The sequence below is a fragment of the Salvelinus fontinalis genome, chromosome 32, assembly GCF_029448725.1.
Source record: "Salvelinus fontinalis isolate EN_2023a chromosome 32, ASM2944872v1, whole genome shotgun sequence".
Lineage (NCBI taxonomy): Eukaryota > Metazoa > Chordata > Actinopteri > Salmoniformes > Salmonidae > Salvelinus > Salvelinus fontinalis.
In genome coordinates, this window is record NC_074696.1 from 44,379,367 (window position 1) to 44,403,075 (window position 23,709).

Genomic DNA, 23,709 nt, shown 5'->3' on the forward strand with positions numbered 1-23,709 from the left:
TATATTTACTCTGATATTTTAGTATAGTCCGCATAAAAAAATACTTTCTGGGCTCTTATGTTATTTTATTAATTGCCTCAATTAATAAAACCGAATAAAATAACTCTAAAATAATATTTTTGTTTATGAACTCCTTGCATATTGCCTCTCTTTAACGATGTATAAAGATCACACACTTGAGTGTGTTCGGAAAGTATTCAGACCCCTTCCCTTTTCCAAAATGTTACTTTACAGCCTTATTCTAAAATGTATTAAATACATTTACAATACCACATAATGACAAAGCGAAAACAGGTTTTTAGATTAAAAAGTAAATAAAAAATGTACCTAAGTATTCAGATCCTTTGCTATGAGGCTCGAAATTGAGCTCAGGGTGCATCCTGTCTCCATTGATCATCCTTGATGTTTCTACAACTTGATTGGTGTCCACATGTGATAAATTAAATTGATTGGACATGATTTGGAAAGGCACACCTGTCTATGTAAGGTCCCACTGTTGACAGTGCATGTCAGAAGCAAAAACCATGCCATGAGGTCGGAGGAATTGTCCGTAAAGCTCAGAGACAGGATCGTGTCGCGGCACAGATCTGGGGAAGGCTACCAAACATTTCTGCAGCTTTGAAGGTCCCAAAGAATACAGTGGCCTCCATCATTCTTAAATAGAAGAAGTTTGGCACCACCAACGATCTTCCTAGATCTGGCTACCTGCCCAAACTGAGCAATTGGGGGAGAAGGGCCTACAAGATCAAGATCCCGAAGGTCACTCTGACAGAGCTCCAGAGTTCCTCTGTGGAGATGGGAGAACCTTCCAGAAGGACAACCATCTCTGCAGCACTCCACCAATCAGGGCTTTGTGGTAGAGTGGCCAGACAGAAGCCACTCCTCAGTGAAAGGCACATGAGTGCCCGCTTGGAGTTTGCCAAAAGGCACCTAAAGGACTCTGTCCATGAGAAACAAGATTCTCTGATCTGATGAAACCAAGATTCAACTCTTTGGCCTGAATGCAAAGGGTCACGTCTAGAGGAAACCTGGCACCATCCCTACAGTGAAGCATGGTGGTGGCAGCATCATGCTGTGGGGATGTTTGTCAGCGGCGGAGACTAGTTAAGTACAGCGCAATCCTTGATGAAAACCTGCTCCAGAGCACTCAGGACCTCAGACTGGGGCGAAGGTTCACCTTCCAACAGGATAACAACCCTAAGTACACAGCCAAGACAACGCAGGAGTGGCTTTGGGACAAGTCTCTGAACGTCCTTGAGTGGCGTAGCCAGAGCCCGGACTTGAAACCGATTGAACATCTCTGGAGAGACCTGAAAATGGCTGTGCAGCGATGTTCCCCAGCCAACCTGACAGCTTGAGAGGATCTGCAGAGAAGAATGGGAGAAATTCCTGAAATACAGTTGTGCCAAACTTAGTGTCATACCCAAGAAAGGGAAAGGAAAGGGGGATACCTAGTCAGTTGTACAACTGAATGCATTCAACTGAAATGTGTCTTCCGCATTTAATTCAACCCCTCTCAATCAAAGACTCAAGACTGTAATCTCCGCCAAAGGTGCTTCAACAAAGTACTGAGTAAAAGGTCTGAATACTTATGTAAATGTGATATTTAAGTTTTATTTATTTATATATTTCTAAAAAACACTTTTTGCTTTGTCATTATGGGGTATTTTGTATAGATTGAGGAGGAAAAAACAATTTAATGAATTTTCGAATAATGCTTTAACGTAACAAAATGTGGGAAGAGTCAAGGTGTCTGAATACTCTCAGAATGCACTGTATCTGTCCTTTCAGTTGCTGGAGGAGACTTTCAGTTGGTTTCATAGCCAGGATCAGAAAATGTGGGACCCAATCTCCAAAGATTTCCCAAGGTAAATGGATACACTATGTGTAGACCGTATGACGGTGTATGTTATCGATTTTGACCGGTTTTTGATATTGTTGTTCTTACTCACATTTCCGCCAAGAAGACAAAAGGGAATCTCCCTGAACGAACCAACTATGACAATAAATAGTTTTGCCTTCAGAAAGATAAAGCAGGCATAGAATACTTATTTTTGAAAAGCTAGCAAAGAATACGTCAAAAAAAGCAACTCCTTGGCCTGAATGGAAAGCAAAGGCTTGCTTTTTCAAACAGAAATTTGCATCCTGTAGCACAAACTCCAAAAAGTTCTGGGACATTGTACATTGGACATTGAGTATAAGAGCACCTCCTCCCACTGCACTGAGGCTAGGAAACACTGTCACCACTGATAAATCTGCGATTATCGAGTATTTCAATAAGCATTTTTCTACGGCTGGCCTTGCTTTCCACCTGGCTACCCCTACCCCGGTTCAACAGCTCTGCACCCCCCACAGCAACTTGCCCTAGCCTCACCATTTCTCCTTCACCCAAATCCAGATAGCTGCAAAATCTGCACCCCTACAAATCAGCTGGGCTAGACAATCTGGACCCTCTCCTTCTAAAATGATCCGCTGTAATTTTTGCAACCCCTATTACTAGCCTGTTCAACCTCTTTCGTATCGTCTGAGATCCCCAGAGATTGGAAAGCTGCTGTGGTAATCCCCATCTTCAAAGGGGAAGACACTAGACCCAAACTGTTACAGACCTATATCTATCCTACCCTGCCTTTTCTAAGGTCTTCAAAGGCCAAGTTAACAAACAGATCACCGACCATTTCGAATCCCACCGTACCTTCTCCACTATGCAATCTGGTTTCCGAGCTGGTCATGGTCATGCACCTCAGCCACGCTCAAGGTCCTAAACGATATCATAATTGCCATCGACAATAGTCAATACTGTGACTCTGTCAATCACCGCTTTCTTATCGGCAGACTCAACAGCCTTGGTTTCTCAAATGACTGCCTCGCCTGGTTCACCACCTACTTCTCTGATCGAGTTCAGTGTGTCAAATCAGAGGGCCTGTTGTCCGGACCTTTGGCAGTCTCTATGGGGGTGCCACAGGGTTCAGTTCTCAGGCCGACTCTTTTCTCTGTATACATCAATGATGTCGCTCTTGCGGCTGGTGATTCTCTGATCCACCTCTACGCAGACGACACAATTCTGTATACTTCTGGCCCTTCTTTGGACACTGTTAAATAACCTGCAGATAAGCTTCAATGCCATACAACTCTCCTTCCGTGGCCTCCAACTGGTCTTAAATACAAGTAAAACTAAATGCATGCTCTTCAACCGATCGCCGCCCGCCCGCCTAGCATCACTACTCTGGACAGTTCTGACTTAGAATATGTGGACAACTACAAATACCTAGGTGTCTGGATAGACTGTAAACGCTCCTTCCAGACTCATATTAAGCATCTCCAGTACAAAATTAAATCTAGAATCAGCTTCCTATTTTGCCACAAAGCTTCCTTCACTCATGCTGCCAAACATACTCTCATAAAACTGACTATCCTACCGATCCTTGACTTCGGCGATGTCATTTACAAAATAGCCTCCAACACTCTACTCAGACTGCATCCCATTTGCTATCACAGTGCCATCCGTTTTGTCACCAAAGCCCCATATACTACCCACCACTGCGACCTGTATGCTCTCGTTGGCTGGCCCTCGCTTCATATTCGTCGCCAAACCCGCTGGCTCCAGGTCATCTATAAGTCCTTGCTAGGTAAAGTCCCGCCTTATCTCAGCTCACTGGTCACCATAGCAGCACCCACCCGTAGCACGAGCTCCAGCAGGTATATCTCATTGGTCACCCCCAAAGCCAATTCCTCCTTTGGCTGCCTTTCCTTTCAGTTCTCTGCTGCCAATGACTGGAACGAACTGCAAAAATCACTGAAGCTGGAGATCTCCCTCACTAACTTTAAGCATCAGCTATCAGAGCAGCTTACAGATCATTGCACATGTACATAGCCCATCTGTAAATAGCCCATCCAACTACCTCATCCCATATTGTTATTTATTTTATATTTTTTCATTTTTTTTGTTCCTTTGCACCCCAGTATCTACTTGCACATCTATCACTCCAGTGTTAATTTGCGAAATTGTAATTTTTCGCCACTACGGCCTATTTATTGCATTTCCTCTCTAATCTTACTTGATTTGCACACACTGTATATAGACTTTTCTATTGTGTTATTGACTGTACATTTATTTATTCCATGTGTAACTCTGTTTGTCACACTGCTTTGCTTTATCTTGGCCAGGTCGCAGTTGTAAATGAGAACTTGTTCTCAACTGGCTTACCTGGTTAAATAAATACAATTTAAAAGGCTCTGTTGCTGAACAGGTCTCCCCCCTTTTTCTTCTGTCTCAGTGGTATGCTCCCTGAGGCAGTTCTTCCACCCTCTAAGGAGCACAGCTATGCACAGTGGCTGGAGAGGACATACCAAGTTACCAGGGGCTCGGGGTGCCTCCAGCAGGAGAACAGCATCCCTTCCCTGTACTCAGTCACCACCCATCAGTCCCGGGCTCTGGAGAGACTCCCACTCAAATCCCAAGGTATGGAGTCTTTGGCTGTGTCTCAAATAGGGGGTCTGGTCATAGGCATAGGGCTCTGGTCAACAGTAGTGCATTATATTATATATCTATCACTTCCTCTGTAAGCCTATGTCCTGTCTCAAAGCAGACTTAGATTTAACCCCATTCACCGGCACAAGAAGATGTTTGTTGTGCGTAAAGTTATTGAGTACAAGGACTGATGGTGATCTAGCTTTTTACGTCATCCTAACAATGTGAATCAATTCAATGATTAATGAATGTGTTTGGTCTATCTTGAGTAGGTACACATTGTGCTCTAACCGGGGCCCTGGAACTCGACTGGACCAAAGATGAGAGGCAGTGTGCACTCTGCCAACAATGTGGAGACGCCACACCCAACGTGAGTTTCCCACCCACCTCTGTACTGATCCCACCCAGTAATTGTATTGATAAGGAGGCGGGACACCATTGTGTTGGCTTCAGAAACATCTTTACTAAGATAAAACCATAAATAGAGCATTATGGGTACTGTAGTACAGTGTTTCTCAACTTCGGTCCTTGAGTATCTCAAACAGAACGTAACTTGATGACTATAACTACTGTTCCATGAAGAAGGGAGACAAGGTACAACACACTATGGGGGAGTCGCACTCTCGTTACTTCGGTTGAAGGATCCACAACCGCCTGAAATCCACACCTTGCTGGAAGCTCCGCCTTCCACAGGTGATAAGCGTGAGGCTCGGATTCATTCCTTCACTCAGCGCAGGAACGGGCAGTGTGGGGCTAAACAGAAGTTGTATCTCGTTTCCCTCCTTCAGGGAACAGTAGTTATAGTCATAAAGTTATGTTCCCTTTCATTCAGTCAACTTCAGTACAACATACTATGGGGATATATAATCACACCCCTAGCTGAGCCCAACGGATACTAAATTAAACTGCCCGTGCCAGACCACCCAGACCTGACCCCGCCAGATGCGGCAGTCTGGGTATCGTGCACACTTTCCCCGTCCCAGCCGTAAGCACACTGGGCTGCACTGGGAGCAGTGACATCCAAGCAATAAAACATCACAAAAGTATGTGGTGAAGCCCAACTCGCTGCAGCACAAATGAATCCTACACTCAACCATTTAAACAACGCCCAAGATGCTGCCGGACCCCTGGCAGCATGTTTAGCCATGACCAAAGTCATGAGCAGGGAGATTTTGTAGTGGAGGATCAGGGCCAAGTGCCATGTGGGCGCAATTGGTTTAGAGACCAGTCTGAGACAACCGCACAACCAGGGTCCTGGATCTGACATAGAGGCTTCTCGGATTACCTGCGTCTGGAGACGGGAGGTTATTCCCTTCCTCAAAACGGGCTCTAAGGCCCCAGAAACAGTCGACCTGATGACGTCGTTGAAGTGTGGGGGATGCGCAAAAGTTGTAGCCTGTACCCCGACGTCACTGTTCGCATGATCCATGCACACCATTGTTTGGAGCCGACAGCGAGCCTCCCGTCAAGTGCCATCTGAAGGAGCTGGATGCCACCATATGGACTGGGAGTGATTGGTTCATTGTACTTTTTCATAGTTACCGGTGCCACAATCTTTCAGCCAAGCTGGAAAAGGGACAGACAGCTCTGAAAAATGGACCCCTTCTGTGGTAACAGACGGGGCAATTGGTAATTGAATGTAATTTCCAGGAATGCTACAGGCAGGAATCAGCAATGAATCCCAGTGATGAGCCTTCTTGTGGACTGAGAGCGAGTCGCCCAACTTATTACTCTCACCTTGGGGAGATTGATATACCCCTTGAACCCTGTGAACACCAAGGAAAGCGGGGTAACAGAGGAGGCTTTAAACATGGACAAGCTTCCAAGCTAAATTGTTCTTCTGTGAGATTATAGCCTGGATGAAGCCCTGCCACTTATGGACATGGGGCTCCAGTAAAGTCTAGCACCCCGTTTTGCTGTAACCAAACGTGGGGGGCACTGACGCCACAGTAATATGTTTGTGGTGGGGCTCACCGGTCGATCAGACCCGTGCTAAGATCCCTCGCTCTGGGGGTTACCCGAGCCAAGTGCTCGGCGGCTGCTTCCTCATCTGAGGTGCCTGCATGCCCCGCTTCCTCCACTCCCTCCAACTCCAAGAATTTGAAATGGGAATATGATTGCCGTATCACTGGCGGAAAGCTAATAAGCTTTATTTGCCGGAAGTTATGCATGCTAACTGAATTTAGCCATGCTAAGGCTTCTAGTTTAAGCTAGGCTAGCTAGCCTCTGACTGCAACACGGTCGGTTTAGAATAACCAAGCAACTTAATGCTGGCTACGTACACTAAACAGGAGGGTTACCCAAGCAATTCCACCATTAGGAAGCTGGAATGGCTAAAATCATATCTAAATTTATTTGTCACAGACATGGTTAGCAGATGTTAATGCGAGTGTAGCGAAATGCTTGTGCTTCTAGTTCTGACAGTGCAGTAATATCTAACAAGTAATCTTAACAATTCCCCAACAACTACCTAATACACACAAATCTAAAGGGGTGAATGAGAATATGTACATGTAAGTATATGGATGAGTGATGACCGAGAGGTGCAATAGATGGTATAAAATACAGTATATACATGTGATATGAGTAATGTAAGATATGTGAACATCATTATTTAGAGTGCATTGTATAAAGTGACTAGTGATCCATTTATTAAAGTGGCCAGTGATTGGGTCTCAATGTAGGGAGCAGCCTCTCTGAGTTAGTGATTGCTGTTTAGCAGTCTGATGGCTTTGAGATAGAAGCTGTTTTTCAGTCTCTCGGTCTTAACTTTGATGCACCTGTACTGACCTCGCCTTCTGGATGGTAGTAACTAGCTCGCTTTTACAAGTTAGCTAACCTGGCTAGCACGCTATGCAGCGCTTGTAAGCTAGCCTGGTCTCGAGTCGTAGGACTCACTGAGGTGGAACCCGGACACTTCTGAGAAGAGAGGCAAGCGGTGCTTAACCAAGGCAACAGACAGAACCTGGTCATCCTCTCTCTTCAAGTAGCCTCCTATAACTGGCAACAGAGCGCACAGGAGCCGGGAGACATTTGACCCGCCCAACGACCCAACCCATCTCCGTGTCCCGCAACTCCGACTTTGTCGAGGTACGGGCAGCCGGGAGAGGAAGTCATCTGAAACACCAAGCCCCAGCCGTCCCCTAGTCTCGCACACAAACTGATTAGAGCGAGGGCGGCCTGAGCATGCGCCAAGACACAAGACAACAAACCTGGATAGCTATTAATTAATTGGGGGCGTGGTCGCGAATCCAAACCCACCTTGTCGTTTCGGTCTCGTTAGCTATCTTACCTATTGCTGAAGTCAGGCCAAGCAATTAGAAGAATAACTCATTGTTTGTACTGTTCTCATAAGTTTCCTAATCATAAACCACAGCACACAACGTCCCGGGGGTGAGCACGCTCTGCAACCTAAGGGACAGTTAAGTTGGCGCAACATAAGACAGTCTCGTGTTCCAATTGTTTGTTTTAGTACTGTGAAATGTACCTGTTCACACCAAGGTGAAGAGTGGAATAATTGAAAGAATGAATCCGAGTCTCACGCTTATCACACGTGGAAGGAGGGGCTTCCAGCGAGCCGTGTATTTCATTGGCCTTGTCGAGCATGATTGTAGATCCTTCAACCGAAGTCGTGAGTGTGCGACTCCTCGATAGTGTGTTGTACCGAAGATGACTGACAAAGAGAAAGTATTTTTGTTGTGGCCATACACCCAATTCAATTAGTGAACTAATCAACAAGCACATGACTAGATGAGTTTGTTATTCTTTTCGGCTAAACCAAAAATGTATTCTGTTTGGGGTACTCAAGGATCGGAGTTGTGAAACACTTCTGTAATACATTATACCCACAGTAATGATATTAGCAGCTATTCAGACATCCCAGAATGTTGTCTCAGGTCCACTCTAAATCTGAATTTCCTCGTTTTTATTAAAGGACGCAGGCAGGATGCTGTTCCTGGGGCAGAACGAGTGGGCCCACGTCAACTGCTGCCTGTGGTCCGCTGAGGTGTACGAAGATAACGGAGCTCTACTCCAAGTACACAGTGCTGTCTCCAGGGGGCGCCACATGGTAAGAATGCATTGAACATCACCATAGATGCGCCTCAAATGGCACCCTGTTTCCTATAAAGTGCACTACTTTTGACCAGGGCCCATAGTGGACTATGTAGGGAATAGGGTGGTATTTGGGACACTTCCCACATATCAAAGCTGGAGTACATCCTTTCCCAATAGACTTTGTATTCAGGCATAGGTGTGCAGTTTCCTGTTTTTAACATTGCCGTAAAATAATAGCAGCTTTATTGTTCCAAAGATAGAATTGTTTTGTCAAGTCTGCTATGCCCATTTAGTTCAGTGAGTTTTCTGCTAGTCGTTCTCATTCTGTTTTCTTTTCTCTTCCTCATTGTACATATCTTCCCTACAGCGCTGTGAGCGTTGTGGCCAGGCGGGGGCGACGGTTGGCTGCTGTCTCTCGTCCTGTCAGAGTAACTACCACTTCATGTGCGCCCGCGCCCGCAACTGTGTCTTCCAGGAGGACAGGAAGGTCTTCTGCTCAAGGCACCGCGACCTCGTCAGTGAGAAGGTGAACTTTTAGAAATGGGCTGAGGCGCACACAAACAGAAACGGTCATCTATCCAACAGTGCGCACCACCACTTTCACTGTGACTTGTCAGCGGCATCCAAACTTATGTCTCAGGATTTGCATTCCCGTTTCCCCTCTCCAGATGGTGTCTGAGAATGGGTTTGAAGTTCTCCGGCGGGTCTACGTGGACTTCGAAGGGATCAGCCTCCGTAGGAAGTTTCTGACTGGCCTGGAGCCAGAGTCTATAAATATGACCATTGGTGAGTATGTGTACATCCCCAATGGCACCCTATTCCCTATGTAGTGCACTGCTTTTAACCCTTTACACTCTTGGGAATGAGCCTATATGGATAGGGCTAAATTGAAATGTTTTTTTACAGAAGAAATGTGGAAAGCATATGCATACCCATGGTAGCAATTAAAAGGGAACAGTTAGGAGATTGTGGGAAGATGAGGAGGACACAGCAGTTCACCTGACACAAGACTGAGTCTAAACATGACGCTGATTTTATGTACAGTTTACATTTACTGTGCCTTCCAATGCATTTGTTGAAATGAAATCTGAAAATACTCTGGATACATTCAGTAACAATATTATCGGAAAATTTGGGGTAGGTGCATCATTAAAAAAAATGGCAAAGGTTTGAGAGGTCAAACTGGTGTATCCAAGTGGCCACACAGCTCTCCAAAGTATGCACAGTAAGTAAATTCAATGCACTTTTATGACTCAAAGAAGAGTCTCCAACTGTAAGGTGCTTTTTTGAGCTCTCCTAGCTGTGCCGTTGATGAACTCGAGCAAGCACACTTATAGTTGTTTTGTTTGGAACACAGCCCTGCAACTCAATATTAGGTAAATGTTCTTCATGTTTTGTACACAGTGCATGTCACTCTACTATCCAAAATAGTAGGAAACTTGACATATGGTATTGAGAAACTTGTCGACAAAGAAATAGCTTATTCCAAGCAAACTCTGGGACAGTCGTGGGACGATAGATCCACATTGATTTGATTTTAAATTCATACAACCAGTAGGCTTAGGTTACATAAAAAATAAATATTCAAAAGCAAGGAGTTTGATGCAACAGATCAGAAAGTTTAGCTTAAGATGTTGATCAACTATTTCAAATCAAATTCTGTCACATGTGCCCTGAATACAACAGGTGTAGCAGACCTTAGAGAAATGCTTACTTACAATCCCTCAACCAACAATGCTTTAAGAAGTTAAATAGAAAATGTAAAGTTGAATAATTAAACAGCAGTAGTAAAATAACAAGAGAGGCTATATGCAGGGGGTACCGGTACAGAATCAATGTGCAGGGGGCACCGGTTATTGAGGTAATATGTACATGTATGTAGAGTTAAAGTGACTATGCATAGATTATAAACAGAGTTGCAGCAGCGCAAAAGAGCCCTTTGATTAGCTGTTCAGGAGTCCTATGGCTTGGGGGTAGAAGCTGTTAAGAAACCTTTTGGACCTAGACTTGGCGTTCCGCTACCGCTTGCCGTGCGGTAGAAGATTGTTGAAACATCATAAAATACCTGATTACTTCTTATCCCTTGCACAAATAGCCTACAGCTGTGTCTGTACTAGCTGTGTCTGTCGACCAATTATGACTTTTCAACACCGATACCAATTACGAAACGTTTATTCTTTCAGTGAAATACGGAACCGTTCCCTATTTTATCTAACAGGTGGCATCACTAAGTCTGAATATTGCTGTTACATTGCACAACCTTCAATGTTATGTCATAATTATGTAAAATTCTGCCAAATGAATGACGGTCTTTGTTAGGAAGAAATGGTCTTCACACAGTTCACAACAAGCCAGACGGCCCAAACTGCTGCATATACCGTGACTCTGCTTGCACAGAACGCAAGAGAAGTGACACAATTTCCCTAGTTAATATAGCCTGCTAGTATAAATGTATTTTAACTAAATTTAGGTTTAAAAATATATAGTTGTGTATTGATTTTAAGAAAGGCATTGATGTTTATGGTTACGTACACATTGGTGCAACGACAGTGCATTTTTTTGCGCATGTTAAATCATCACCCATTTGGCAAAGTAGGTTGTGATTCGGTGATAAATTAACAGGCACTGCATTGATTATATGACATGCAGGACAAGCGAGTAATATCATCAACCATGTGTAGTTAACTAGTGATTATGTTAAGAATTATTGTTTTTTTATAAGTTAAGTTTAATGCTAGCTAGCAACTTACCTTGGCTCCTTGCTGCACTCGCGTAACAGGTGGTCAGTCTGTCACACAGTCTCCTCGTTGAGTGCAATGTAATCGGCCATAATCGGCGTTCAAAAATGCTGATTACCGATTTGTTATGAAAATTTGAAATCGGCCCTAATTAATCGGCCATGCCGATTAATTGGTCGACCTCTAGTCTGTACTGAACTCACTGGCGCTGGAAACTCTGAGGGGCCCAGAATATTTTTTACAATGTTGCAAGTTTGCTAGCTTCGGCAGGACAAAATTGATAGTTGATAAATTGTTTCAAGTTCTTTGGCTAGGCATGTCCTGTCTGCAATGTGGTTTATAAGATATTTTCTACCTGCAGGCTGCAATGTTTTTATTTGTTGGCTTTATGTAGGCTATTTTTACATGGTTAGCAATAGAAGTTACTTTTAGATTTGCATCATCGTCATTTAGATTTAGAACCACATGACAATGATGATTTTGAGATACAAAGACTATTATAAATTAAATGAAACTGTTCCACGAAAATGTGCATATGAAAATCATAACTGGCACTCAGATTGTTAGAAATGGTAAGATAAATTGCAGAGGCTGGCTCTACCCACTAAGTAACACACAGGGGACAGGTTCTTACGTAGGACGGCGGACGTAAAGGTAACGTAAAGGTAATGGCGGACTGAACGAAGTTATGTAGAGCACCTCAAGATAAAACATAATATTCGAAATATCTGCTAAATTAGACTAAAATATTAGCACTAAATAATCTGGTGGGTGATAACCTTCAATCTGGATAATAACACAAAACAAATCCTAAGATTAGAGACATTTATCGACAAATATTACGAAAACAAGCAACACCCAAACATGACGGAGAGTAAGACAGGGGAACCGATTCAAAAACGAAAACGTGACTCCTCAACCGACACGGATGATTTAATATTCTCACCACCGGCAATGGTAAAGGTCGAAACCGATCTGTTAAAATCAATAAATGACAAACTGGGTATACTTGAATTAGTTAGTAAAGATATAAAAGAGTTGAAGGCAAGCCTAGAGATGAGTGATGAAAAAGCTGCGACATTGGAGAAGGAAACACGCGCTAAAAGGGACAGTCAATAAAATTGAAACCGAAATGAATGAAATTAAAAAGGAGAACACCGTTCTGAAGGAATGCTTACTAGACATACAAACTAGATCCATGAGAGAGAATTTGGTACTTACAGGTATCCAAGAGAAAGAAGGAGAGGTTCCTGAATCTGTAGTTAGAGAGTTCCTTTTTGCAGCGCTTCAGATTCCACGCGAAGTTATCGATAAGATCCAACCTGAACGTGTACACCGCCTCGGACAGAGAGGGCAGAGGTACGAACGCCCAATCGTTGCCAAATTTGCTTCATTTAAAGATAAAATAATGGTTAAAAGCCTGGGTAAAAGACTTGCTGGGACCAAAATTGGCATGAATGATCAGTTTCCGAAAGAAATTGCAGAACGGCGCAAAGTTCTGTATCCAATTTTCAAAGAAAATAGATTAAAAGCGAAACGAGTAGCTCTCGTCGTTGATAAACTATATATTGATAACCAGTTGTTCAGAGACACAAAGACTACTCCATGGTCATTTTAAAAATTACAAAGTTCTCATAGATGAGGAAAATAAACACAATTCAAGCCCGGTTATTGATTGTAACAATACAATACAAAATATAGCTTTTCTATAAATCTTCATATATAACTAATTGAACACAAGCACTATTTCTACATAGTGAAAATAAAAACTAAGTAAACAGAAGGCACAGTATGTGTGGATGGTGTGGTGTGTGTTTATTTTTATTTGTTATGTTTGGAAAGTTGAGTGAGTGAGTAATGAAATAGTTGCATATCCCAGAGCCAGTGTATTGCTGTGGGCCGGGTATGAGAGGGCTTTCAATGTTGTTCAGATGATGGATATACTTTTATAATGAATTATACGTCTTATTTATTTATTGTCCTATCATGGGGAACTACATTTTTAAAATAAATTATATCTAATTATTTATTATCCTATTTTAATGGTACGGTCCATGGCCCTATACCCTAGACACCCACATGAATGGCCCAGATACTAAGGAGAAGTCCCTAACTGTTTTATGTGCATGCTGTAAGCGGTCTGTATGCAGCCAAAATGAGGTCAGAGACCAAGAGCAGCACTGCCCCCTCAAGATTCTGAGCCTGCTTGGCAGGGTTGGTCCTGCAAAGCCAAAGCCCCCTAAAGGGAGAGCATAATAAACAAGGAAATTCTCAAAGCTGCTAATGAGAACCTTGACGACCTTGCACCTAGCCGGTGGGGATTCCGGTGGGGTGCCCCCACCCAGGCAGTGGCAGTGCTGGCAACACTAGCTGCAGTAACCCATGGGGAGGGGGTCACACTCGGACATTCAGAGAGGGGGTATATTATTGTGGCCCTGGTGGCACGAAATCAAGTCGGACTGCATGGAGATGCTTGGGAACATGGTCAAAATGGATGACCGTATTGTGGGTGTTTCAGGAAGAAGGTGTACATTTGACCTCCATCATTTAGGATGTGACAATGGTAAATAAATCTCTACATTTATGCTCATTTTTTGCGCGGTCTTGCAGGCCTTCTCATGCAGCTGCAAGTACATTTGTAAATCATGATCCATCTTGAGTTGGGCTCTGGGATGGTGCAATTGTTGAGAGGGTGAGCTTATGGTTGTGTGGGGGTAAGGGCTGAATGTGTGTGGGTGTATGTGTGTATCCCACAACTGTTGCGAAGGAAGAAGTAAAAGATGTTAGGGACTATAGAGGATGATTCACAGCAATATGTAATAAAAATAGAGGTGAGGGCGATGGAAATGCATTTGGCAATGGATCTGCTTCGGTTCGGTGGATGGCGCTGTGTGCGCTTTTCGAAGGATGGATCCCAGTCGGTCCGGGGCTGTGCGATGCGGGGGGTCGGGGGTGGTCTGCCGGTCATTGGGATGACAACCCAACTCGAGATGGGGGCTTTTGGCGGGTGGAATAGTGGGGACCAATTGGAGGTTTGCTTAGTGGAGATGCAAATGTCATGGTACAACTATATAGACACTCAATCATTATGTTACTTTTTAATAGGACGTTTACAAACATATATTTTGATAAAAATAATTGAAAGGTGTGTCTCATTATGGTAAGTGGTGAAATAAGTATAGCCAGTTACAATTGTAATGGCTTAGCAGATAATAAGAAAAGACGATCAGTATTTACCTGGCTAAAAGAGAAGGATTATAATATCTACTGTTTACAGGAAACCCATTCGACAGTTTTAGATGAAGTTTTGTGGAAAAAGAACTGGGGGGGGCGAAATATTTCTCCCATGGGCAAAGAAATTCAAAAGGGGTGATGGTTTTAATTAATAATAACTTTGATCCAAATGTGCAACTTGTCCAAACAGATCCTCAAGGTAGATGGATTATTTTAAATATGTTATTGGACAATAAACATATATGGCTTATTAAGCTATACGGTCCGAATAATGATGATCCAAGCTTCTTTGACAATATATATAAGAATGTATCAACTCTACAAGCAACACTAGACTCTATTATTATAGTGGGAGATTTTAATACGGTCTTAAATACCTCTATGGACCGGAAAGGAAATCACACTACAAACTATCACCCTCAGGCACTTAAGGAAATCAGGAATGTCATGGATATATTGGAATTAGTGGATATATGGAGACTTAAATACCCTGACCTAGTGAGATATACTTGGCGGAGGCTTAATCAAGCTAGTCGCCTTGACTACTTTCTTATATCATTCTCTCTGGCACCAAAAGTTAAAAAGTGTTTGATAGGGGACAGAATGCGGTCGGACCATCACATAATTGGCATATATATTACTCTTACAGAATTTCCACGTGGGCGAGGATATTGGAAATTTAATCAAAGCCTACTAGATGATAAATTGTTTAGAACTAGGACAGAAGAATTTATAACTGACTTTTTTAGACATAACATAGGTACAGCAGATCCCCATATTGTATGGGACACTTAAGTGTGGCTTTAGAGGCCATGCAATTCAGTACTCATCTATAAAACAAAAGAAATTTAGATCAAAAGAGTCCATATTAACAAAGGAAATTGAAGGACTAACAGTACAGTTAGATAACAATAAAAACGGTACCATAGAGGCACAGAATAATTTAGAGGAAAAACAAAAAGAAATGGAGGAACTTATTCAAGAAAGATCCAGTGTAATATATTACAAAAATAAAGCGAACTGGATGGAATATGGGGGAAAATGCACCAAATTCTTTTTCAATCTTCAATATAGAAATGCTACCAAAAAAAACGTATTAAAACTTGTTACAAATGATGGAGTCACGCATGATTCACCAAATGATATTTTGAAAGAGGAAGTAAAGTACTTTAAGAATATATTTTCGTTTCAGGCTCCTCCATCTCCACTAACTGAAACTAATTGTATGGATTTTTTCCCTAATAATAATGTAAAATTAACATCTGTACAGAAAGACTCATGTGAAGGCCTAATTACAGAGGAGGAACTACTTGATGCAATTGGGGCCTTTAAGGATGGGAAAACTCCAGGACTGGATGGCATACCAGTGGAAGTATACAAACATTTTTTTGATATACTCAAAGGACCATTATTAGCTTGTTTTAACCACTCCTATATAATATAACTCCTATATGATAGATTATCAGACACGCAACAAGAAGGTGTGATATCATTATTACTGAAACAGGACCCAAGTGGTATATTATAAAGATCCAGTCCATTTAAAAAATTGGAGACCTCTTACACTTCAGTGTTGTGATGCAAAAATCCTAGCAAAATGCTTGGCGCATAGAATAAAAAAAGTTTTGTCAGATATTATTCATCCTAATCAGACAGGTTTTTTACATGGACGAAACATTGGAGATAATATAAGGCAAGTACTGGAAACAATAGAACATTATGAAATATCGGGGACACCAGGCCTGGTTTTCATAGCTGATTTTGAAAAGGCTTTTGATAAAGTACGACTGGAGTTTATATATAAATGCCTAGAATATTTCAATTTTGGGGAATCTCTTATAAAATGGGTAAAAATTATGTATAGTAACCCTAGGTGTAAAATAGTAAATAATGGCTACATCTCAGAAAGTTTTAAACTATCTAGAGGAGTAAAACAAGGTTGTCCACTATCGGCATATCTATTTATTATTGCCATCGAAATGTTAGCTGTTAAAATGAGATCAAACATTAATATTAAGGGATTAGAAATCCAGGGCCTAAAAACTAAGGTGTCATTGTACGCTGATTCATGTTTTCTTTTAAAACCACAACTAGAATCTCTCCACGGCCTCTTAGAGGATCTAGATATATTTGCTATCCTCTCTGGATTAAAACCAAATTATGATAAATGTACCATATTACGTATTGGATCACTAAAAAATACACATTTTACATTGCCATGTAGTTTACCAATTAAATGGTCTGACGGTGATGTGGACATACTCGGTATACAAATCCCAAAAGAAAGAAATGATCTCACTCCAATAAATTTTTATAGAAAGTTAGCAAAAATAGATAAGATCTTGCTACCATGGAAAGGAAAATACCTGTCTATTTGTGGGAAAATCACCCTGATTAACTCTTTAGTCACATCACAGTTTACCTATTTGCTTATGGTTTTGCCTACACCTAGTGACCTGCTTTTTAAATTATATGAACAAAAAATATTCAATTTTATTTGGAACGGCAAGCCAGATAAAATTAAAAGGGCCTATTTATATAACGAATATGAATTCGGAGGGCAGAAATTATTAAATATTAAAGCATTAGACCTCTCACTAAAGGCATCAGTCATACAAAAGTTATACTTAAATCCAAACTGGTTCTCTAGTAGATTGGTACGAATGTCTCATCCTATGTTCAAGAAGGGCCTTTTTCCCTTTATTCAGATTACACCTGCTCACTTTCGGTTGCTTGAAAAGGAAATAATCTCCAAAATATCTTTATTTTTTAAGCAAGCCTTAGAAAGTTGGTTGCAATTTCAGTTTAATCCACCTGAAAGGACGGAACAAATAGTACAACAAATCTTGTGGTTAAATTCAAATATAGTAATTGATAAAAAAACTGTATTTATCGAAGAAATGTTTAAAAAAGGTATAATTTTTGTGAATGATATCATAAATAGGACTGGTGGAGTAATGTCACACATGCAGCTAACGCAGACATATGGAAATGTCTGCTCTACCCAAAATTACAACCAATTAATTGCAGCATTACCACAAAAATGGAAGAGGCAGGTGGAAGGGGATAAAAGTAAGGAACTTGTATGTCGGCCTTATATTAAAGAACATAAATGGTTAAAGAAAAGTGTGATAAATAAAAACATATACCAATTTCATTTAAGGACCAAAAAACTTACAGCTGTGCCATATAAATTGCAAAATAGTTGAAGAGATTTTCGATGTACCCATTCCATGGCACATGGTGTATGAATTGATACGCAAAACAACGCCGGATTCAAAACTTCGAATTTTTCAATTTAAATTATTGTACAAAATTCTTGCAACTAATAGAATGTTATATATATGGGGGATACAATCTTCCCAGCTCTGTAGATTCTGCTGTGAGGAGGCAGTCATTAGACCATTTATTTTGGTATTGTCCGCATGTAGCTCGTTTTTGGTCACAGGTCCAGGAATGGTTGAAGAATTGCAACATTTGCGTAGAACTAACGCTACAGATAGCAATACTGGGGGATTTGAAAAGCCATAGTCAATCAATCAATAATATAATAATTATTTTAGCAAAAATGTTTATTTTTAATTTACAATCCGTGGAAGCTATGAGAATAGGAAGATTCAAATCTTTTGTGAAGCATCACAGCACAGTTGAAAAATATATGGCAAATAAAAATCCGAAATGGATGATGTTGGAAGATAGATGGGAAAGGTTGAGTGGAGCTGAAGGGTGGGACTAATAACAAGATAAACAATGTAGGGCATACGGGATCTGTGAAATGTGTATAGGTGCGGAGCTATTGTGAATTAGCACAGTTACAAGTGGAAATCAAACTGGATGGACAACAGAAATAGAGGAAGGACTAAGAACAAACAAGAGAGAACTATTATAAAGTAGACTGTGTCTGTAAAATGTGTATAAGATGTATAAATTGAAGGTAAAAACAGAAATGTTTATCAGTTAACTCCAATTGGGGGATCGGTGGTAGGGTTTGCGGGGAATAATAATAAAGGTATACTCTTTAAAAAAGTATGTATGTCTATGTAGGTATGTGTATGTATATATGTGTATATGTATGCATACGTGAATGGATATTTATATTTACCCCAAAAAATATGGGGGATTGGAAATGATGCAGACAATTACATTGGAAGCAACATTCTTTCCGCAATATTAAGCTGATCCACCCCCCCCCCACCCCCCCCAAAAAAAAAAAAAAAAAAAAGATAAATTGCCTCTCGAAAGGAAAAAGTTTGCCTACCCTTGGTGTAGCCTATTACCGGCAACTTCAAGAACGAAATGGCAGAATCTGCGAAGGCCGGCAGCGGGAGGCGGAAGATCAAAGTTTTTTTCCCCTTCTGATTACGTTATCTTGATCTCTGGCTCCCTTGAGTAATTTTTGTGTCTTAATTATTTAATAAAACAGTGTTTTAAAGCATCAGACAAGCTCAGTACATATTGATTTTATTAAAACACATAGGCGTCTATATATTAAAAAATACACGTTTTTAAAACTTCTACCAATCGATTGGTCGACTACTTTTGGTCGACCAATATTTAAAAAAAAATGTTGGACAGCCCTAATATATGTTTTCAAAATGCGTACTGCCTCCAGCTCATTGCAAATGAGCGGCAGGTAGCCTAGTGGTTAGAGCGTTGGGCCAGTAACCAAAAGGTTGCTAGATCGAATCCCTGAGCTGACAAGGTAAAAATCTGTCGTTCTGCCCCTGAACAAGGCAGGTAACCTACTGTTCCTAGGCCGTCATTGTAAAGAAGAATTTGTTCTTAACTGACTTGCCTAGTTAAATGAAGGTCACACACACACTGACCAAAAGGTTAATTTGCTGGCATTTACTTATGTCCCCATTACCAGTAAAACATAATCAAAACCTATTTCTTTCACTTACTTGCTGTGCTGTTTTGTGGTTAATTTGTTCACTTGTTATATTCTCAACCAGGATTTCTATGGAACGCCGTTTAGGTCTTTGCATGTCAAAAAGGATACACGTCAAATAACACTATTTGACGTGTCAAATGAGCTTGTTGACCAATCAGGACCTGAATATGACTGCACGTCACATAATAATTTAACGAGTTCATACATTTTTACATAGTTATTACACATTGATTACACTATCACTTGTATTTCATGTCACAACGATTCATCGATACGTATGCTATGATGCTGGTAAAGTTGTCTCGCGCACCTACAGTGCTGGTCATAAAAGAAAGCTAGCTAGCTCATGGATGCAAATAATGTTCTTCCCCAATAACATAGCAAACGACTATCCAGGTGTCCTCATCTAAAATAACCCTATTTTTAAGACAGTTCTCTTTTATTTAATGGTGGCCGGAACTATCTATGTGAAGCTAGCCACAATAAGGATTAGCCACGTCAGTGGACTTTGCGGTTAGCCTTCAAATTAACAGTATGGCACAATTCTACTATTTGTATTCATTTGCATCACTGTCAATGACATACTTTTATTTTGAGGGCAAACCACAAATTCCAATATTATGCCTAATCTTTATTGTGGCTAGTTTCACAACACATAACCCGGTCTGGTCGAGGCACACTAGCCAGATGAACCTAGCTGGCTGCTTATAACGTTAGCTTTGGGCAACAGGGTTAAGTAAACTGGCTAGCTATTTATGTTCTTGATATTGAACTTTAGTTCATTAGGTCGAACAACAAGTGGCTACCTAGCTAATACTTACAAGAGTTCCTAAATCATTGCTAAGAATAATGAAAATGGTTGCAGGTTCTACTGGTCATTGTTTTCAGGCTGGTTGTATAGGTGCTAGCTAGGTACCAAGCTTAAGCTAGCTACCCCAGAAGTTGTGGTCGAACAAATTATGCTTTATTACCAACGCGGTATTGTAAACACATCGTTCGTGGCCGGTGTTTGCAGACTTTTTTATACAGCTTTGACAGTGCTACTGTAACACGCAAAGACCCAAACGGCGTTCCATAGTATGTATGTCGTGAAGCTATTAGCAGTGACGCTACTGTGTAACTCCGGTAGGGCAACATCTGAAAAATAGCGCACTTGGTAGTGTGTACCGGTGCTCGACCAGTCGGCGAAAGCCAACATCACCCACGGCAGAATCGTTGATTGTCAAGGGTAATGAATTCCGTTATCTTGGCTTTAATGGATTAAGCCTTTAAGTTGTCTCACTGACATTTTCTTGCTTTTTCAAATGACTGCTCGACTTGTTGACTGCTCGATCCACACAGGAGACATTTTGGGCTAGGTTAGGAATGCTGTGTTGCACGTGGAGCGCAAAACTTGTGGCGTCATTACGTCATGTACCTACATTATATAGGTATGCACGGTAGCTTTGACATCGGTTTTTACCATCAGCGTTAAACTAGACATCGGGCCGATACCGATGTTAGCATTTTTAGCTAATATTGTCCGATTACGATATATTGTGCATCCCTAGTTAATTTGCAAGATTTAGTGGAATTAAATTGGCGAGTGTACTTAAGTACTTATGTATCTTATCACAGGCGTCGAGCACACAGATACAGAGCCTTTGAGTGGAACATCTGTCAGAAAGCGTGAGAAACCTCTACAACAGCATCTCAAACAGCAAATGCATAGGTAACGGAAGGCAGGCTTCATCAATGCGTCACACACCTGTATTTAACTAGGCAAGTCAGTTAAGAACAAATTCTTATTTACAATGACGGCCCAGACGACGCTGGGCCAATTGTGCGCCGCTCTATGGGACTTCCATAGAGACTTCCATGTGATAAAGCCTGGATTCGATCCAGGGACTGTAGTGACACCTCTTGCACTTAGATGCAGTGCCTTAGACCGCTGCGTGTGTGTGAACTATTTAACTGTACTAGAATGCTTAAGGCCGCTAAAATTTTAAATGTTGGTATCGGCCACAAATGTCATATCGGTGCGTCACTAAAATTAACCTATAGACCGATTTTTTTTTTATTTTTTTTTTTTTTTTTTTTTTTTTTTTTTTTTTTTTTTTTTTTTATTATTTTTGAATGCATGCCCAGTCAAATATTTTTCCATCGACTGGTAATAGGCTAAAAAGCATTATTTCGCAATGGGATTTTTCTTCTCCCAGACAATTGGCAGAGACAATTTTATTTATTGTCTTTTCTAACGGCCAAAAGCCGGTTATTAACAGCTAACGGAAACACTGGTGCCATCCCACAATTACTGTTTATGCAAACGGAAAATGGTCCATTATAAATCGCAATCTGGGTCAGGTGGGCATCATTTGAAACCCTGTTCTATTGCAGATATAACTAGCTAAATTATAAAATACGATTTTAGTGTTAGGCTTTCACAAAAAAATTCGGTGAAGCATATTGTAATTTTGGTGCGCATACAATGAAGTCATGGGTGCCAATTTTTTTTCGCAATTCAACAAACGTGCTCATTCTTTTCAGGACAACCCAGGGTATAACGCCATCTCATCTTCTAACTGTACATCAAACATGGTGATCGTAAACGTTGATGCTATATTTTCATGAGTTTTATGATATGGATTTTTTTTTTTTTATCCTCTTTCAAAATAAAACTGTCGTTCTGCCCCTGAACAAGGCAGTTAACCCACTGTTCCTAGGCCGTCATTGAAAATAAGAATTTGTTCTTAACTGACTTTCATAGTTAAATAAAATCTAGCCCTCTTAATTTACAGCATTTCCCTCACTCAACCAACAAGAAATGCGCAAACCGTCTTGTCGCATTCGGTGCTCAAGTTCAGAGCGGGTATCAGTCAAAACAAATACAGAGCTGTGAAGCGGAGACCCTGAGCTCTCATGTAGCATGTTACTGTACAGTCACTGCATTCCAAATTAGGCACTTTCAACCCATATACGTGTACACGTTTAAATGCTTAACAAAACCCCCAGGCACTGGTCAAATAGTGCATTACACAGGCTTTGTCCCAAATGGCACCCTATTCCCTGGGTCGAGGGGCTTTTGATTTGGAAGGTGTGACCCATATACTCTAAAAGTTTGGCCAGTAAGGGATTTACAGTATTTTACCACCATCAATCATTCCCCCTTTTTACTCGTGAAAAACCATCCATCTGTTTCCTTCTATATCCAGGTTCACTTCAGATCAACAGGCTGGGTGTGCTGACTGAACAATCAGCACATGATGCAAGGTTGTATCCTGTGGGCTACCAGTAAGTGACCAATAATCCTCTTGTGACCCAGACATCGACAGTATCCATTTTAGATTCTTCTTGTTTTGAATATTCGATTTGTGAATAATGTGGTCGGGGTTGTCATTGTATTGTTATTATAAGATTGGCAGTATAAAACTGCGGTTATTTTGTAGGAGAACTTCCCTGGAGTTCGTATTGAAATTCTATTGGGTTTATCTTTTACTTTACTCACCTTTTTGTCATTCTCCTCCCTCCCTGTTTTCCTCCGTCCAGGTGCTCTCGGCTGTACTGGAGCACAGTGGACCCTCGGCGGCGCTGTAAGTACACCTGTAATGTGACGGAGGTGTACTCTCCACTCCCGGAGAAGCCAGGGGAACCACATTGGTGGGAGCAGGAGGAGAACCGAACCATAGCTCACAGCTTCTACAAAGGTCAGCAAACCCACCTCACCTGCCCCTATCTGGTAGTAGGGTGGGCACTTCAATGGATAACCTTGATGTCCCATATGTTATATTTGTTTCTTCTTTTCAATTGAAATAATTAAGAGGGATAAGTATAACAACATAATTAACTACATTGGAATTGTACAATTTACTCGAATCTACTAATTCTGAGTCTTCAAAGTAAATAATGTTCCTTTCTTATTCCTTGACCAGAAATGGAAATTCCAGAGACTGTGATGAGTCCTCTGCCCATTCAGGTATCTCCCAGCACCACTTCATCCCCCCTGAAACAGGAGTTTGGGGCCAAAACCCCTAGTTACTCACAAACCAGGAGACCAGCAGGAGGAACATCTCGACCTCTTCCCTCTCCAGGTAACATTGACATTGAGTTAGATATCGATACCAGTTTAATATCTAGTGTCAGTTAACAGTGAGATATCTCTGCTTATTTGAGTAACGTTTTTACTTGCAATGAGTGATATGTTGTCTTACCTAGTTCCCTTAAATTTAAAGCACTGACTGTAAGTCGCTTAGGATAAGAGCGTCTGCTAAACGACATTAACGTAAAATGTTAATATCACTCTGTTCCGTCATGACACTATCTGGTGATCCTTTAATCTCTAG

The 23,709-nt window shown here is 41.2% G+C and overlaps 1 protein-coding gene across 3 annotated transcripts in view; it reads left to right on the plus strand.

Moving 5' to 3' along the window:
- Positions 1-23,709, plus strand: part of LOC129831444 (histone-lysine N-methyltransferase 2B-like) — a 75,485-nt gene that overhangs the window by 33,646 nt on the left and 18,130 nt on the right. For all 3 annotated transcript variants that reach the window (XM_055894838.1, XM_055894840.1, XM_055894839.1), the window contains 9 exons: positions 1,792-1,868; positions 4,275-4,459; positions 4,741-4,838; positions 8,403-8,537; positions 8,892-9,050; positions 9,193-9,310; positions 22,582-22,660; positions 22,916-23,073; positions 23,299-23,457. In XM_055894838.1, coding sequence (XP_055750813.1) covers positions 1,792-1,868; positions 4,275-4,459; positions 4,741-4,838; positions 8,403-8,537; positions 8,892-9,050; positions 9,193-9,310; positions 22,582-22,660; positions 22,916-23,073; positions 23,299-23,457 — 1,168 coding nt within the window. The remainder of the gene's footprint in view (positions 1-1,791; positions 1,869-4,274; positions 4,460-4,740; positions 4,839-8,402; positions 8,538-8,891; positions 9,051-9,192; positions 9,311-22,581; positions 22,661-22,915; positions 23,074-23,298; positions 23,458-23,709) is intronic.